The sequence below is a fragment of the Cupressus sempervirens genome, chromosome 9 (assembly GCF_028749045.1).
Source record: "Cupressus sempervirens isolate cs-2001-9-10 chromosome 9, ASM2874904v1, whole genome shotgun sequence".
NCBI lineage: Eukaryota > Viridiplantae > Streptophyta > Pinopsida > Cupressales > Cupressaceae > Cupressus > Cupressus sempervirens.
In genome coordinates, this window is record NC_143126.1 from 604454815 (window position 1) to 604472072 (window position 17258).

Here is a 17258-nt window from a genome sequence, read left to right on the forward strand (position 1 = left end):
AGCCCTCCTTACAAGACAAGTATTTAGGCTATAGTTGGGATTGGACCTGAACATTATCTCTCCATTCTTACCATTGAGTTATTGTGATAGGGCACACTCATCTTGGCAATTCAAGGAAGTCAATGCCCAGTACCTGCAATACTGCATAAAAGATGAGAATATATATATATATATATATATATATATATAGGCAATGGTAGGGAGTGGTACATTGTGTAGATCCTGACTAGTAGATGACTACGACTCCCTCCCTTAACCATATCAAACACAACAAATAGAAAGATAAAATAGACACACACACCATACACATGCAAGTATGGGGTAAGTACCATAATAATTATAAGTCAAACATCAAGTGCCTCAATAAAATAATGCATCATTACAAATATGAAGTAATCATCATTAAAGCATCATCTGACATTGCTATGAAATAAATCATATTTATTAACTACGAACCATTAAAGCATCATTAATGCACTAGTAATCATAATCATCAATCGACATGTGAAATATAATCAACTAAGTATTTCTTTATTGATAGACATGTAATCCAAGTGATGAAATAATTTCATATAATAATAAATCCAATACCCTTGAAACCAACACATGCATGAAATAGGCATAAACATGGTTTGGTAAATATAATGGAAAAATAACTATAAGTGGGCACTACATACTGTACCTTATGCAAATTTTATACTACCTAGTAAATGTCATAATCTTGTGAATTTAAATACTATGATCTTGATGCAAGGTGAAATTAGACACACTCACTATGTCATACAACTTCATTCAAACAAAATAAAAGAATGCATTGGTAATGCAACAAATCAGCTTTAAAATCTACAAATGAATACTAGATTATTCATTCAAAACCTCTTACAAATTACTACATTCGCTTTCAATTAAGATTGCAAATGGTGCAACCCCATGGGCTAATAATAACAATCTCAAAATTGATATAAACTAGAGTATAACCATATTTTTTAAAGAATATAACAAAACTTTTTGCTTCGAATCTTCTTCCAAAATGTAGTGCCTACCCTCGTTCACATCTTTTCTAGACTTATTGTTGCTATTATTATCAGACTATGTAGACTAGTTTTATGTTGATGGTTTAGTGGTGTTGTTTTGACACTATTAGAGATTATGATAGGGATTCAGTTGATATATGATGAGATCATTTAGACTTTACATTTCATGTATGTATGATGATCATTACATCTTTTTCAGTTATTAATGATGATTAGTTAGATGGTTTATTATCTCATGTGTTTTACTATGGTTACTTACCCCATACTTGCATGTGTATGGTGTGTGTGTTTTCTTATCGTATGGCGTTTCTGATGTGGTTAAGGGAGTCATAGTCACTTGCTTAGTCGGGATCTACACGGTGCACCACTTCCTGCCATTATTTCCTCAGCACAGTGGGAGTGGACCACTTAGGTACCACGCGGTCGGGTGGTAGTGTATTTTCCACTCTTATCATTTGAGATTCATTGAGACATCGTGGCTGATGCGTCCTTCGTGATGGTGGATATGTATCCTTTCATTGATGATTAGCATATGTTAGATGATGTTATCTTATGCTTATATTTGCATGTTAGATTACTTTCTACATATGATGTTGTATATGTTAGGAGTGACAGTCCTACTATGTTAATACCGATGATCTCTTCGGTGATTTGGGATGTTACGCACGGAGGAATGGCTAGGGCCCACGATGGTCTAATGATGCTATTAACGGTTGGGAGGAACCGTGCACTTAGTTTATTTTGTTTGATCTTTATGATGGATGTATATGTCTTCTATGATGATGTATCATGTGATTATCTCTACTTTGATGTATCATGGATTGGAATGGGATGATGTACCTTATTCTACATATGTATATTCTTTGAGCTTGTCATACCTTGTGACATGTACAGAGGATGATTGAGCATTTGGAAATGTAATGTTTAAACATTGGACTTATCATTATTATTTCATGTGGATGTTGTACTAGATGGATTCATGTATGTAATTCAACGTTAAGGGATCTTAAAGAATGTAATCTATTATGTATGTTATGTTTACTTTTCAGATGGACATTGCTATTGCTTCCGTTATTGTGAATGAGTTATGTATGGTATTTACTTTCATGTAAAAAAAAAAAAAATTGTTACCAAACTTAGTGAAACTCTAGGTTAATTCTTTGGATCCCTTGGCGGGGCGTTACATTTGGTATCAGAGCCTGAGTTTCTACATTGGGAGCTCTGGGTATTTTGGAACAAATAGAATTGTGAACTATTAAGTGTATCTCTTAAACTTGAAACTAGGATGGTGTCTGGGACCGGGTCTTCTGTTAGAGGCCGTGGTAGAGGGCGAGGAAGAGGCCGTGGTCGTGGCAGAGCTGTCAGTGCCCATGAGTCTGCCTATGAGGGATCGGCTCATGTAGAGAGCAAGGAAGAGCACTCTAATAGGCAGCAGGAAGAGAGCCGTAGAGAGGACCAAGATGAGTCTGAAGAGGTTGGTTTGAGATAGATGATGCAGACTATTTTAGAACGTCTACCTCCTGTTCAAGAACAGCCTAAAGTGCATCAGACAGAACAAGAGCATAGACCCAGATCTAGAAGTCCTCGAAAGGATCGTCAGAGGTCCATTGTGTCCACTCAGATGAAGGATCTTTCAAGATCCAAGGTCAAGCCTTTCAATGGGCAAGGTTCTGGTTATGTGGCCGAGCAGTGGCTGATTTCCCTCGACAGGATTTTTGCCATGCAAGATTTTGACAGCAATGTTAAGGCAAGATTTGCGATCACTAATTTAGAGAATTTTGGGGCCACTTGGTGGACGATTGAGGAGAAGAAGCTGGGAATCGATATGAGCAGTGTCACGTGGGAACTATTCTTAGAGAGTTTCCGTGAACGATTCCTACTAGAGGAATGGAAACTACAAAGGGCAGATGAGTTTCATAATCTCAAGCAGTACACTATGTCAGTGACCGAGTATGAGCGTAAGTTTTATGAGCTTATGCATTTTTAAGGGTTCAGTGAAAATTCAGCTCAGTTGACACAACACTTTATTAGGGGTTTGAATAACCGTATAATTGGGGGTGTCAAGGTATTTGAGCCAAAAACTCTCAAGGATGCGGTACATCGAGCAATCCTTGTTGAGCAAAGTGTCAACCTTGGTCAAGGTGGTTTTGTAGGAGCACCAGCAGCATCAGGATCTAAAGGCAACTTCAATTCAAGTGGTAACAAGAAGCCTTTCTTTTCTAAGGGAAAACAGTATCAGCAGCAGTCTCAGGAGATGCAGCAACAGAAGGGATCAAATTCTCAGGCTCAAGGTGGTGGCAAAGGTTCTAACTTTAAGAACAACCGCAATGCTCAACGCAATAAACAGAATCAGTCCAATCAGCCAGCTCAAAGTAGCCAGTCTTTTGTAAGCAGGAACAATCGCGAGCAATCTAATGTACCACCTATGGGAAGAGGATCTGGCAGGAATACAGAATGCTTTTCATGTGGTCAGATTGGACATTATGCAACTCGGTGTCCACAACGAGCACCTCAGTTTTTAGGACCTAGGCCTACAGCTTCAGAACCCACAGTTGGTGATGCAGGGAGAGCTCATAGAGTTTTTGCAGTAGTTGATCAGCGTCAGGAAGATCATCAGGGAACAGTGGTTGAGACCACAGGTGCTATTCGAGATCATGGTTGGCAAGTGGAACTAGCCTCAGGGATTAAAGCCTCCATGGATTCTGTAGTTCATAAGTGTGGGCTTAGCTTAGGGAGCTTTGATACGACAGTGGATCTTTGAGTCATACCCCTTGGTTCCTATGATGTGGTTCTAGGCATGGACTGGCTTGGATCTCATAAAGCCAGTATAGATTGTAGGAAGAAGATTATTTTGTGCCAAGATGACCAAGGGAATGATGTGAAGATAGTTGGGATACCAAGGCCTATATCTCTGCGGATGATTTCTGCTATGCAAATGAAGCGGAGTTTCCGTAAGGGATGTCAGATATTTGCTGTTATGGTAAATGATCTTGATGAGGAAGATCCTGTGAGGAAGACTTTAGATCACCCGATTTTACAGGAGTACGCAGATGTCTTTCCAAGTGAGATTCCAGGCATGCCTCCAAAGAGGGACATTGATTTTAGCATTGATCTAATTCCTAGAGCAGAGCCTATCTCTAAAGCTCCTTATTGTATGACTACTCAGGAACTGGGTGAGCTACGTCTTTAGCTAGAGGAACTTCTGGCCAAAGGGAGCATTCGACCTAGTGTATCACCATGGGGAGCTCTAGTGCTCTTTGTGAAGAAGAAAGACGGTTCTTTGCGCCTTTGTATTGACTATAGACAGTTGAACAAGGTGACTATTAAGAACAGGTATCCTTTACCTAGGATTGATGACTTATTTGATCAGATCAAGGGAGCTACAGTATTCTCCAAGATTGACCTTAAGTCAGGATACCACCAGCTTTGTATTAAGGAAGCAGATATTCACAAGACCACTTTTCGAACACGCTATGGGCATTATGAGTTCACAGTGGTACCTTTTGGGTTGACTAATGCTCCATCAATGTTCATGAGTTTGATGAATGGTGTTTTTCGATCATATCTTGACAGGTTTGTTCTCATGTTTCTTGATGACATATTGATATTTTCTAAGACTCAGAAGGAGCATGAGGAACACCTGCGATTGGTATTGCAGTGTTTGAGAGGCAATCAACTTTATGCCAATGCCGCTAAGTGTGAATTCTTCAAATCGGAGATTTAGTATTTAGGGCATGTTATCTCAGGTGATGGTATTTCAGTGGATCCTGCAAAGATTCAGGCGATAATAGATTGGCCTACCTTGACTAATGTTTCAGAGATTCGTAGTTTCATGGGTTTAGCTGGTTATTATCGTAGATTTGTCCAGAACTTCTCTAGGATAGCACATCCTATCACTTCTCTTCAGAGGAAAGGTAAGAAGTTTGTGTGGACAGAGAAATGTGAGGAAGCATTTCAGAGGCTTAAGGAGCTTTTGACTAGTGCACCAATTTTAGTTGTACCTAATCCAGAAGGCGATTTCATGGTGTGTACAGATGCTTCTCTTGAAGGAATTGGAGCAATGTTGATGCAGAATGGATGAGTGATTGCGTATGAATCATGCAAGCTCAAGGATCATGAGTTAAATTACCCTACACATGATCTTGAGTTAGCAACAGTAGTTCATGCTTTGACAAGGTGGAGACATTTCTTGTTGGGGCATAGATTTGAGCTACATAGTGATCATCGTAGTCTTCAGTACATTTTTACTCAGCCTAATTTGAATGCTCGCCAGAGACGATGGATGGAATTTTTATGCGAGTATGATTTTGAGGTTAAGTACATTCAGGGTAAGGAGAATGTGGTGGAAGATGCTTTGAGTCGCAGGAGACATGTGGTAACATCAATGACTCTTAGTGTGGATTTGAGGAGTCAGATTCTTCAGGCACTTCCTATGGATTCCTAGTATCAGGAAGTGTGCAGAGAGATAGATTCAGGAAGATCTTTGGAAGGTAAGTTTGCAGGTTACGTTCGAGAATCAGATGGTCTTTTGAGACATTTGGAGAGGATTTATGTGCCATTACTGGATGAGCTTCGCACCTTGATTCTGGCAGAAGCCCATCGTACACCTTACTCAGCACATCCAGGTGTCAAGAAGATACATGCTGATTTGTGACGTTTGTTCTTTTGGTCTAGGATGAAGCGAGATATTGTTGCTTTTGTGGCTAGGTGTCTTGAGTGTCAAAGAGTCAAGGAAGAACACCAGCACCCGGAAGGACTATTGCAGCCTAATCTCATTCCTTCTTGGAATGGGATATCATCTCCATGGATTTTATAGTAGGATTACCTATGATAGTTCGATGTCATGATGCTATCATGGTTACCGTTGATTGGTTGACTAAGGTGGCACATTTTTCACCGATCAGGTCTTCCTACACAGCAGCTTCTGTAGAAAATGTCTTCATGCGTGACATTGTGAGATTACATGGTATTCCTAGAAAGATCATTTCTAATAGGGATCCTGTATTCACATCTGCATTTTGGACATCGTTGCAGCATGAGCTTGGAGCGCAGCTAAACTTCAGTTTGACATATCATCCAGAGACTGATGGTCAGACAAAGAGGGTGAACCAGGTTTTGGAGGATATGTTACGGATGTATGTGATGGATAGGCACACACATTGGGAGGACTATCTCTACCTAGTGGAGTTTGCTTACAACAATGGGTATCATAGTTCTATTGGCATGGCATCTTTTTAGGCCTTATATTGACGTCCTTGTCGTACACCATTGAGTTGGGACAGCCTCGAGGATCGCATTCTGTTGGGTCCTGAGATGCTTCGTGATATGGAGCAACAGGTAGTGCGTATCCATGAGCATTTGACTACGGCATAGGATAGGCAAAAGAAGTATGTCGATGCTCATAGGACAGATAAGCAGTTTGTTGTGGGTGATAAAGTTTTCTTGAGAGTGCGACCGTGAAAGAGTCTGATCCGGTACGGAAAGGGTTCTAAGCTAGCACCTCGCTTTGTGGGACAATTCTAGATTTTGGAGAGGATTGGACCGGTTGCTTACCATCTTGCTCTACCGCCCATCCTAGCTCTCATTCATGATGTTTTCCATGTTTCAGTGCTTAGGTAGTATATTCCTGATATTGTGCATGTTCTTGATTGGAATGCATTGCAGGTAGAGGACGGGTAGCTAGCTTTGGAGCCGGTTCATATTCTGGAGCAGTGGGAGTTGACCCTCAGGGGTCGAACCATCGAGCAGGTAAGGGTCCAATGGGACCCTACTGATGATTCTTTAGCTACTTGGGAGGATGCAGCTAGATTGAGGGAGTTATATCCCTATTTGTTTGTAGGCTTCCAAGAGTAAGCCTAAATCAAGGGGGGGTGGATGTAGTGCCTACCCTAGTTCACATCTTTTCTAGACTTATTGTTGCTATTATTATCAAACTATGTAGACTAGTTTTATGTTGATGGTTTAGTGGTGTTGTTTTGACACTATCAGAGATTATGATAGGGATTCAGTTGATATATGATGAGATCATTTAGACTTTACATTTCATGTATGTATGATGATCATTACATCATTTTCAGTTATTAATGATGATTAGTTAGATGGTTTATTATCTCATGTGTTTTATTATGGTTACTTACCCCATACTTGCATGTGTATGGTGTGCGTGTTTTCTTATTGTATGGCATTTCTAATGTGGTTAAGGAAGGGAGTTGTAGTCACCTGCTTAGTCGGGATCCACACAATGCACCACTTCCTGCCATTGTCTGTTTAGCTTAGCATTATATATTGTATGTACATGCATGGTTTTTCTGCAGGTTGCAAGTACCGGGTATCGATTTTCCTGAATTGCCAGGATAAGCGTACCCTATTATACTATCTCAATGATAAGAGAAGGGAGATAAATTCTCAAGTCCAAATCCCAAACCTAAAAACCATTTTTCCTAGTGAGTTAGGACAAGTATCAAAGTTGAATACCCACCGAATGTGTCGAATGACATATTTCGTGATTTTTAATCCTTTAGATTTATTTTGTATGATTTGTTCTATGATGGGTTTTCATATTTTATCTTGGAGGTCTATGGTGAATTTTCCATTAATTAAGTCTTAATAAATAGATTTAATTATTTATTTGAGAAAATTAATAAAATATCATGATCTTTGATATTTTGATTGTAATTAATTAAATGTGAATTATTGGGGAAAAGGAATTAAATAAAAGAAAACTAGAAATTAAAATTAATAATAATTGTAAAATAATAATAAAGTAAAAAATAATAATAATAATAATAAAAGTTATAAAAAATAAAATGAAAGTTATAAAATTTAAATAGAAATTATTGGAGTTATAAGCTTGCATGGGAATTAACGCACTTTTCTATTTCTCATGTGTCAACAACGCGGGGGTTAGTGCATCAATTAAGCACATGGTATCTACAACTCTATGACTCATCAAAAAGGTTGGAAAAGACCCATGCTTAGTTGGTGACACCTTTCAGCGGTTTCAAGAAGCATTCCAAAGGTTTCTTGAGAGCTCTTTATATTCAGGCATTCATAGAAGCTTAAAGGGAGGGTGGAGAGAAATTGGAGCATTGGAGGACTCAAGAACTCTGAAGAAGGGAGCTTGCTCTAGGGGTTTTCTGAGGAAGAGCGAATTAGCATCAGAACCCGGGTAGATTCTTGTGATTTTTCTTATGCTATTTCCGCATCATACATTCCTATCTTCTTTGTGTCTTCCATATGTCTTCTAAGGAATTTCATATTTTTATTGTATGCATTTTCAATTTGGGCAATTAAATTTATTTGAAAATTTTATATGCATGGATTTAAAAAAAAAAAAAAGAGAAACGGGGCTAGGGTTGAGATTCATAGCCAAACCCATTACATTAATTGTTGGAAATTTTGGAGATCAAAGATCTATGGAGGAATTCTGAAAAAATTGAAATTGTAATCATAAATTGTCAATTTGCTTATATATATATATATATATATATATATATATATATATATATATATATATATATATATATATATATATATATATATATAATGCAATTATATATATATATGTGTGTGTGTGTGTGTATATATGTTCATATATTGTGATATTTTTAATTCTGTATATATTTATATATATTTGTTTTAAAAAAAATCGATTACATACCATGGGCGAAAACATTTAAGAAACGTTAAAACCAAATCACAAAGTCTGTATGGAAATCGCATAAGCGATTGTTAAAAAAATATATATATATATATATATATATAACATTGGGTGGGCGGGTACTTCGTACCCCACCCACCGCAGGCCTGCGTGATCGCAGGGTACTTGCGACCGCAGTGTACCTGCGATCCGTACTGTACCTGCGGTGCGGCACTTTAATCGCCGCGCGATTTTAAATCGCATTGTGTTATATGTGTTGGTTTTAAATTATATTTGCAACGATTATTTCATATACGATTTGGATATGAATTTTGATTTCATTTTTTATAAGTTGCAATGTTATTAATTATTAAATGTTATTATATATATATTTATGTATGTGTGTGTGTGTGTGTGTGTATATATATATATATATATATATAAGTATACATGTATATATTATTAATTATAAATGATTATTATAAAGTTCTCAATTAATGGATCACTTTTTTTAATGAGTAAAATATTGCTATTAAGCTTGTCAATTATGAAGAGATATTAACAATTAATTTAATTAAACTTAGTTTTTAATTAAGATTAATTATTAGAATATATAATCGAAGTTTTTGATTCATTGAGAATGTCAATCTTCAAACAATGTGATATCAATCAATTAGAAAATTGAGTCTGAAGGAGAAACTTTTATCTATCAAACGAATACATGGGTTAGATAAAACGTGAAATTTCTCCACTTGATGTTAATTTGGGAATACGTAAACTGAGACTTTTGAATTCAAATTTGAAAACTTAGCAAAACCAAAACATGTGTTTACATTGTGTATTCTTTATGCTATTGTTTTGGGTTTTGGGTTGACTAGTGTTGACCAGTATAGGACGTCTACCAGAGGCTTGGGGGTTATGTGATTGTGATGCCATGATGATGTTTTAATCTCGATCTTTATAACCCAACCATGGTTATGTGATGGAATGCTCTATGTATTAGTTGTGAATACTGATTGTTATAGTTGAGATTCTTATTTATGAGACACTTGAATTAACCATTATTTTTGGTCATCGATCAGTTATCCTTGGTTATTTTCTAGTCACCATGATGGGACTGAAATGTGGATTTATTCTTGATGATGTCATGTTGTGACATGTTTGACTCAACCATTTTTGGAGTCTTTGATCAGTGTGTTTGAGATATATTTTGGTTATTGAGAACCATTGGATACTTTTGATTATTAGTGATGCTTCAATTGCCAATAAAGAGCTATTGTGGTCATGATTTTCTATGGATGTTTGCTCATGGAGATTTGATGCTTTTATGCATATTTGATGATTTTATTATGGATTATTTTTGTTATTTTGAGATTTATGATTCCATGAGCATTAGGGTAGGATATCTGCATGTAGTGATGGGAAGTGGCTTGTAATGGGGGCCAGGGCCCTAAGAGGCTGCCAGGGTAACTCATTGTAAGTTGGATTAATAAGTGATAACATTCACACCGAATACTAACTGAATGAACCTAAAAAGATAAGAGCTTTGGTTCTCGCTCATGCCTTGAGTGCTTGTATAGGCTAGGATGGGAGTAGTGAGAACGCATGGTTGCGACCTTGCATTCCATAGTATGCCTTGTCAGTATGAGAGGATACTAGTGGCCGAATGAGATCAGTATGGACTCGTGGAGTTTAGCTAACTGCCAGGGTAACTTGTACGTGATAAATGTGATGACACTTTCCCGCTTGCATAGTAGGTTCTTACATGTCATTGTGTGCCTCTGGGAAGTAGATGTCAGTTTCGTGATTGGAACCTTTGAGTTAGTATACTTTTAGGATTCCTGGACTATAGAGATTTGTGCTATGTGTTATGGATAGCCTGTTTGGGACTTGAGATTATCTCCTCAGCATGGTGGGAGTGGACCACTTAGGTACCATGCGGTCGGGTGGTAGTGTATTTTCCACTCTTATCATTTGAGATTCATTGAGACATCGTGGCTGATGCGTCCTTCGTGATGGTGGATATGTATCCTTTCATTGATGATTAGCATATGTTAGATGATGTTATCTTATGCTTATATTTTCATGTTAGATTACTTTCTACATATGATGTTGTATATGTTAGGAGTGACATTCCTACTATGTTAATACCGATGATCTCTTCGGTGATTTGGGATGTTACGCACAGAGGGATGGCTAGGGCCCACGATGGTCTAATGATGCTATTAACGGTTGGGAGGAACTGTGCACCTAGTTTATTTTGTTTGATCTTTATGATGGATGTATATGTCTTCTATGATGATGTATCATGTGATTATCTCTACTTTGATGTATCATGGATTAGAATGGGATGATGTACCTTATTCTACATATGTATATTCTTTAAGCTTATCATACCCTGTGACATGTACAGAGGATGATTGAGCATTTGGAAATGTAATGTTTAAACATTGGACTTATCATTATTATTTCATGTGGATGTTGTACTAGATGGATTCATGTATGTAATTCAACGTTAAGGGATCTTAAAGAATGTAATCTGTTATGTATGTTATGTTTACTTTTCAAATGGACATTGCTATTGCTTCCATTATTGTGAGTAAGTTATGTATGGTATTTACTTTCATGTAAAAAAAATAAAAATGTTACCAAACTTAGTGAAACTCTAGGTTAATTCTTTGGATCCCTTGGCGGGGCGTTACACAAAAATTGTGAAACAAGCTCATAAAAATCTTGTAATCTTCAACATAAAATATGCAACAACCCAATTATGGGTTCCAAAATCCATTTTTTGCTATACCTTCATCAACCACCCTACAAAATCATGTCTTCAAATTGATTTTCTCCTTCTCCTCCATTTGCCATCAACTTTCCCTCCAAAAACTCCCTCTAAATAAATGAAAATTTAGCATGTCAAACTAATACTCCATAATGAAATGTAATTTCATTATCCTTTATTGATCTTCCCAAAATGCAATCCCTACCTTCATGAATGCCATTTAAATGTATTTTGAATTTTCTTTTCATACTCAATGGATGTTCTCATAGACCTTACACTTTGTTAAAACTAGTCATCTTGTCATAGCAATAGATTCCTTAGGTTGACTTCAAGATTAACAAAACCTAGGTACCCACTTTGCATTGACTTTGTAAATCACTAAATTCTTTAGGTTGACTTCAAGATTGACAAAATCAAGGCATCCACTTTGTGTGTGCATTTTGTAACTCCAAGATTCTTTGCCATAATGCTTTTAAAGTTTGTCAATGCCTACACTAGATCTAAAAATCCTTATTAAAAGTATGAGTTTGATTAATAATTATGTTATCATTTTGTTTTCTTTCATGCTGTCTAGTGGTAGTTTCTTGTTGCTAATAAAGCTAGATCTTGTTACAAGTTTTTTTTCTTGTGTGTTTTCACAACCACATTTTAAAGTCCATCAAATTAAGGAGGTAGGGGTGGGGGAAGCACTATCCACTTAGCGAGGGTCTAGGCTTGCATCACCCAAGCCAAATATTAGATAAATATTTCCATAGTAAATTTGGACCATTCATCATTAATGCACATATCATATAGTAGAGGGCATGTTAACTTTGTTAACTAGAAGGCTACCCATTTTTATGAGGCTTCCATCGTATTATCTAATTGTGTATCAAGTGCATTGGGACCATGGCATAGAAAATAAGACACTACAACGAATGTACTGCAAATTATACCTCTTTGTTTGGTTAGATAAATAAAATGAATGAGTTGTTGCTTCTTAATGGATACAACCCATACAATGTGAACCATGTATGTTTGTGTCTTTGTATTTTGTGTTACTTTTATGTTTTAAATTCACATTAATTGTATCATGAATAAATATAAAAAATGCAAATTTAAAACATGAAAGTAACTCTTAGATCTTGTATCGTGACAAGGAGTGCGACTGGGATCACTAACCCCAGGACCCCGCAAGGGGCACTACCCCCAGACCCCGCCTAGGGCACTACCCTAGGAACCTGCAAGGGGTGTTGCCCCTTGACCCCTAGAGCATGGGATCGCTGCCCCCAAACCCCTATAGTAAAACTTGGGGGGAAACCACGCTAAATAAAGTGAGGAAAAATTAACCTCTGAGTCCAATTAGGCTCCACATTACAATAGACTCAACCATTACACTAAGAAGACCTTTCGTTTTTATTGTTGAGTTTTTCATGTCCTTGTAGGCACTTGTAGAGAGACAACCCACATATGGTTTCAACTCCCTCCTAACCACTTATAAATGGTTTTGTAGCAAAAAGCTAAAGGGAAATTAAAAGACTTGATTCATGAATATGAATTTGATCCCTTCATACTTGCAAAAGCCTACAATAAAAGAACATTGAATCACAACAAATGAAACTTGTCAAGAAGAAAATGCAACCACATAGTTGATGTCCTAGAAGGTTTTTAGGAACCTGGGCTTATTATGGTTGAACAACCTCTAAAAGTCCTTGAATTAGATCGAGGTGATCTTATTGGATCTCCTTAATTAGTAGAAAATCATGATGCATATTTATTGCAAGTGCTCTTCACTATAAGAGCCGTATCTACTCTAATTATATAGAGAAATTTGCCAAGTATTAAAAATGAACTATAATCAAGATCAATTTTGTTGAGGATACAATTTATTACTATTTCTTCTACAATTTTCAAAAGTTTTTCTAAAATAACCTATTTTAAAAGAATATCAATGTAAAAGAATTTTCTATTCATCCATTCTTAAATAATTCTTCTTACTTGTAATTCAAATATATAATTTTTTAGACTTTAAAAAATTAATAGAATGATAAATATTTTTAAAGATCATTTCAACAATATTTTCAATCACTCTAATATAAAGGAGTGTCATGGAATGTAAAACTTAAATAACCAAAAATTAATTTTATATATGAGAAACCAATCTGTAATTCAATTATATAATTTTTTAGACTTCAAAAAATAAATAGAATGATAAATATTTTTAAAGATCATTTCTAACAATATTTCCAATCACTCTAATATAAAAGGAGTGCCACGGAATGTAAACCTTAAATAGCGGAAAATTAATTTTATATATGAGGAACCAATCTGTAAATACGTAGGTGCCTCCTCGTTTGGGAGTCCACCAAAATGAAAAAAGCAAGCAGGGCAGAACTTCTTGTGGACAAAACCATGGTGTTTTGTCGCAGTAGAATACATAGGAAGGCTTATTCATACGATGTCATCAATAACCCATCTCAGCCAAAATCTCAGAGCTTTCTGCAGAGAAGGTCGGTTGAAGGAGGCTCTTCACATTCTTCTCAGTACACCAAACGCTACTGTTGACTGTTCTACATATCTTCAACTTTTGCAGAGCTGCATTGCCAAAAATGCCCTTTCACAGGGTAAACAAATCCACTCTCATATCAATGACAGGGGATTTATATGTTCTTCAAACACGCTTTTACAGAATAAACTCATCAACATGTATGACAAGTGCGGTAGTTTGCTGGATGCTCGTAATGTTTTCGATCACATGAGAGAACCGAACATCTTCTCATGGAATATGATAATTGCAGCTTACAGAAGGCGTGAATTTTCTCAAAAGGCAATGGCCTTGTTTCACCGTATGCAATTAACACCTGTTCAACCCGATCACTTCACCTTCTCAAGTGTAATTCCTATATGTACCCACCTTGGATCTCTGAAGCATGGTTTGCAGATCCATGGAAAAATCATTAGATGTGGGTATAAATCTGAGATTTTTGTGATGAATACCATGATAGACATGTACGCAAAATGCAGAAATGTAAAGAAGGCGCAGGAACTGTTTAACAAAATGCATGATGCAGACATTGTGTCATGGAATGCGTTGATTACTGGATATGTACAAAATGGTCTTCTCGATGAGGCTCTTAGGGTTTTCAAAGCAATGTCCCAACGAAATGTAGTCTCATGGACTGCAATAATAGCTGGATATGCACAAAACGGGGTTATTGATAAAGCCGTAGAGTTTTTCCAGGAAATGGTTTCGACAGGTGTGAAGCCAAACTCTTTAACTTTTGCTAGCATCCTCCCTGGGTGTGCCAAAATAGGAGCTTTGGACCAGGGCATGGAGATTCATCAAAAAGTTATCGAAAGTGTTTTTTTATCAGATGTAGTTGTCACGGCTCTGATCGACATGTATGCTAAATGCGGAAGCATGCAGAAAGCACACAAACTATTTGACAAAATGCTTCAACGAGATGTGGTCTCATGGACTGCAATAATTGGTGGATATGCACAAAATGGACTCGTTGACGAGGCCTTGAAATTGCTTAAAAATATGCAATTGGTAGATGTAAAACCAAACTCATCGACCTTCGCCAGTATTCTCCCAGCCTGTGCAAAATTCGGAATTTTGAAACAAGGCATGGAGATCCATCAAAAAACAACTGAAAATGGTTTTCTGTCAGATTCTGTAATGGTAACTGCACTGGTAGATATGTATGCAAAATGTGGCAACATACGGAAGGCACGTCAGTTGTTTGACAAAATACATCATCCAAACGTGGCTGCATGGAATGTAATGATTGCAGGATATGCAATGCATGGTTATAGCAACAATGCCCTTACACTCTTTGAACTAATGAATAATTCTGGAACGAGGCCCGACCATGTAAGCTTTATTTGCATTTTGTTTGCATGCAGTCATGCAGGTCTTGTGGACGACGCCTGTAAATGCTTCAATTGTATGGCCGACTCTTATTGCACCATACCGACAATGGATCATTATATATGCATGGTTGACCTGCTTGGTCGTGCTCGCTATATTGAGGAAACCCTAAACTTTATAATCAAAATGCCAGTTAAACCTGATGTGATTGTGTGGATGTGTTTACTTGGTGCTTGTAGGTCGCACAAGAATATAGAACTAGAGGAATTTGTTTCAACAGTCCTTTTTGAGATGAACCCTGAAAATGCGGCACCTTATGTTCTTCTGTCAAACAGTTATGCAGAAGTTGGCAGGTGGGATGATGTCCAAAGGATAAGGAAATTTATGAGAGAAAGCGGAATAAAAAAGACAACAGGATGTAGCTGGATTGAAGTCCATAAAATGGTACATGTTTTTTCTGTAGGAGATAGATCACACCCTCAAACACGGATAATCTATGGAAAGTTGGAGAAATTGTGTTTGGAGATGAAGGCAGTAGGATACATTCCAGATACAAGATCCGTATTGAATGATGTAGAGGAGGAAGAGAAGGAAGCACTAGTCTGCCACCATAGTGAAAAGTTGGCAATCGCATTTGGTTTATTAAACACACCTCCCGGAACAACTATTAGAGTTGTCAAGAACCTTAGAGTGTGTAGTGATTGCCATACTGCAACCAAGTATATCTCCAAGATTGTTGATAGAGAAATTGTTGTGAGAGATGCGCAACGTTTCCATCATTTCAAGCATGGACAGTGTTCTTGTGGAGATTATTGGTGATCCAAACTGAAGCAAGTTAAGGAAACGGGCAAACTATAACAAGGTTTGCAGTGGCAAAAAGGAATCTGATTTCCTTTTTCAGCTTCTAAAAAAATGTTTCCATTTGTTTAGAGAGCTAACTAACCATGCTCTTAACTTGATAAAATGATAAAGTATACATCATTGCGTAGACATATCGGACTATTTAATAAGCTCTATTTTGTAATACCATGGAGGAGTCGTAACTGTTTTTCATGAGGCCTATACAGGTATACACTCAAAAGCTGGATGATATTGAGGATTGACAATTTCAGGAAGAGAGGGATACCTGAAGCAAATTGAAGATGCTTAGCCAGAAGGAAATTGAAGATGCTTAATCAGAAGGAAATGTGAGATAAGGGCTTTCAATAAGTCCAATGTTTGGATGTGGTGAGGACAACAACTCAGTTTTCTTTTTTTAACTCCCGACCCTTTAATTTTGTATCCTCTTTATGCCTGGATTAAATCAATTATCTTGTGCTCATGTCAGGTCTGTCATATGGTGTAATTTATATGCACCAAAATGCACTTTCAAATTTATATTTGTCAAGGTGAGCTTTCTATCACTTATGACTTGGTTAAGTGATAGAAGTGATTGCTGAAATCTGGAGATCAAAATTCTTTGGTGCGAAGGACGTAAAAGAGACACAAAGTGGTCCATAGGCTTTTTGAAGTTTGGTTTTAGATTTTAAATTAAATCAAATTTCCCAGCTCTGTACATGTTTGAAATGGACTAACTGGCGGATAGAGATTTCAAATGAATCTCCACACATCTTGTACTTTTTTGGAAAACTGATGTACTTATGAGCTGTTTATTTAAACAAGAAAAGGAAGGATTCAACAAGATTTGTGTACTGATTGCTATTTTGTTTGGTTTTGGTTTGAAATGTGATAATTTATATTTACAGTAGTAAAATTACTATTACTATTATACTTCTGTGTTGCATTAGAAAAGTTGTACACTATGAGATTTATAAAATGATACAGCAAGAGGAGAGAATTGCTTGTCCCTGAAGATTCCTGTGATTCAGAATCGTTAAAAGAGCAATATAGTGAGTATGATTTCAGTTCAAGAAAAGTAAAATGCGTGATTTCTGAAAGTGAGGAAAACGATTA

General features: G+C 36.9%; 1 protein-coding gene across 1 annotated transcript in view; it reads left to right on the forward strand.

Annotated features, from left to right (window-relative positions):
* LOC149540127 (pentatricopeptide repeat-containing protein At1g08070, chloroplastic-like) overlaps positions 1-16986 on the forward strand; it is a 40769-nt gene extending 23783 nt beyond the window's left edge. Inside the window, exons 2-3 of the mRNA XM_089801310.1 lie at positions 14259-16532; positions 16633-16986. Of these exons, the coding sequence (XP_089657436.1) occupies positions 14259-16124 (1866 nt within the window). The 3' untranslated portion in view covers positions 16125-16532; positions 16633-16986. The remainder of the gene's footprint in view (positions 1-14258; positions 16533-16632) is intronic.
* The last annotated feature ends 272 nt before the right edge of the window (positions 16987-17258 follow it).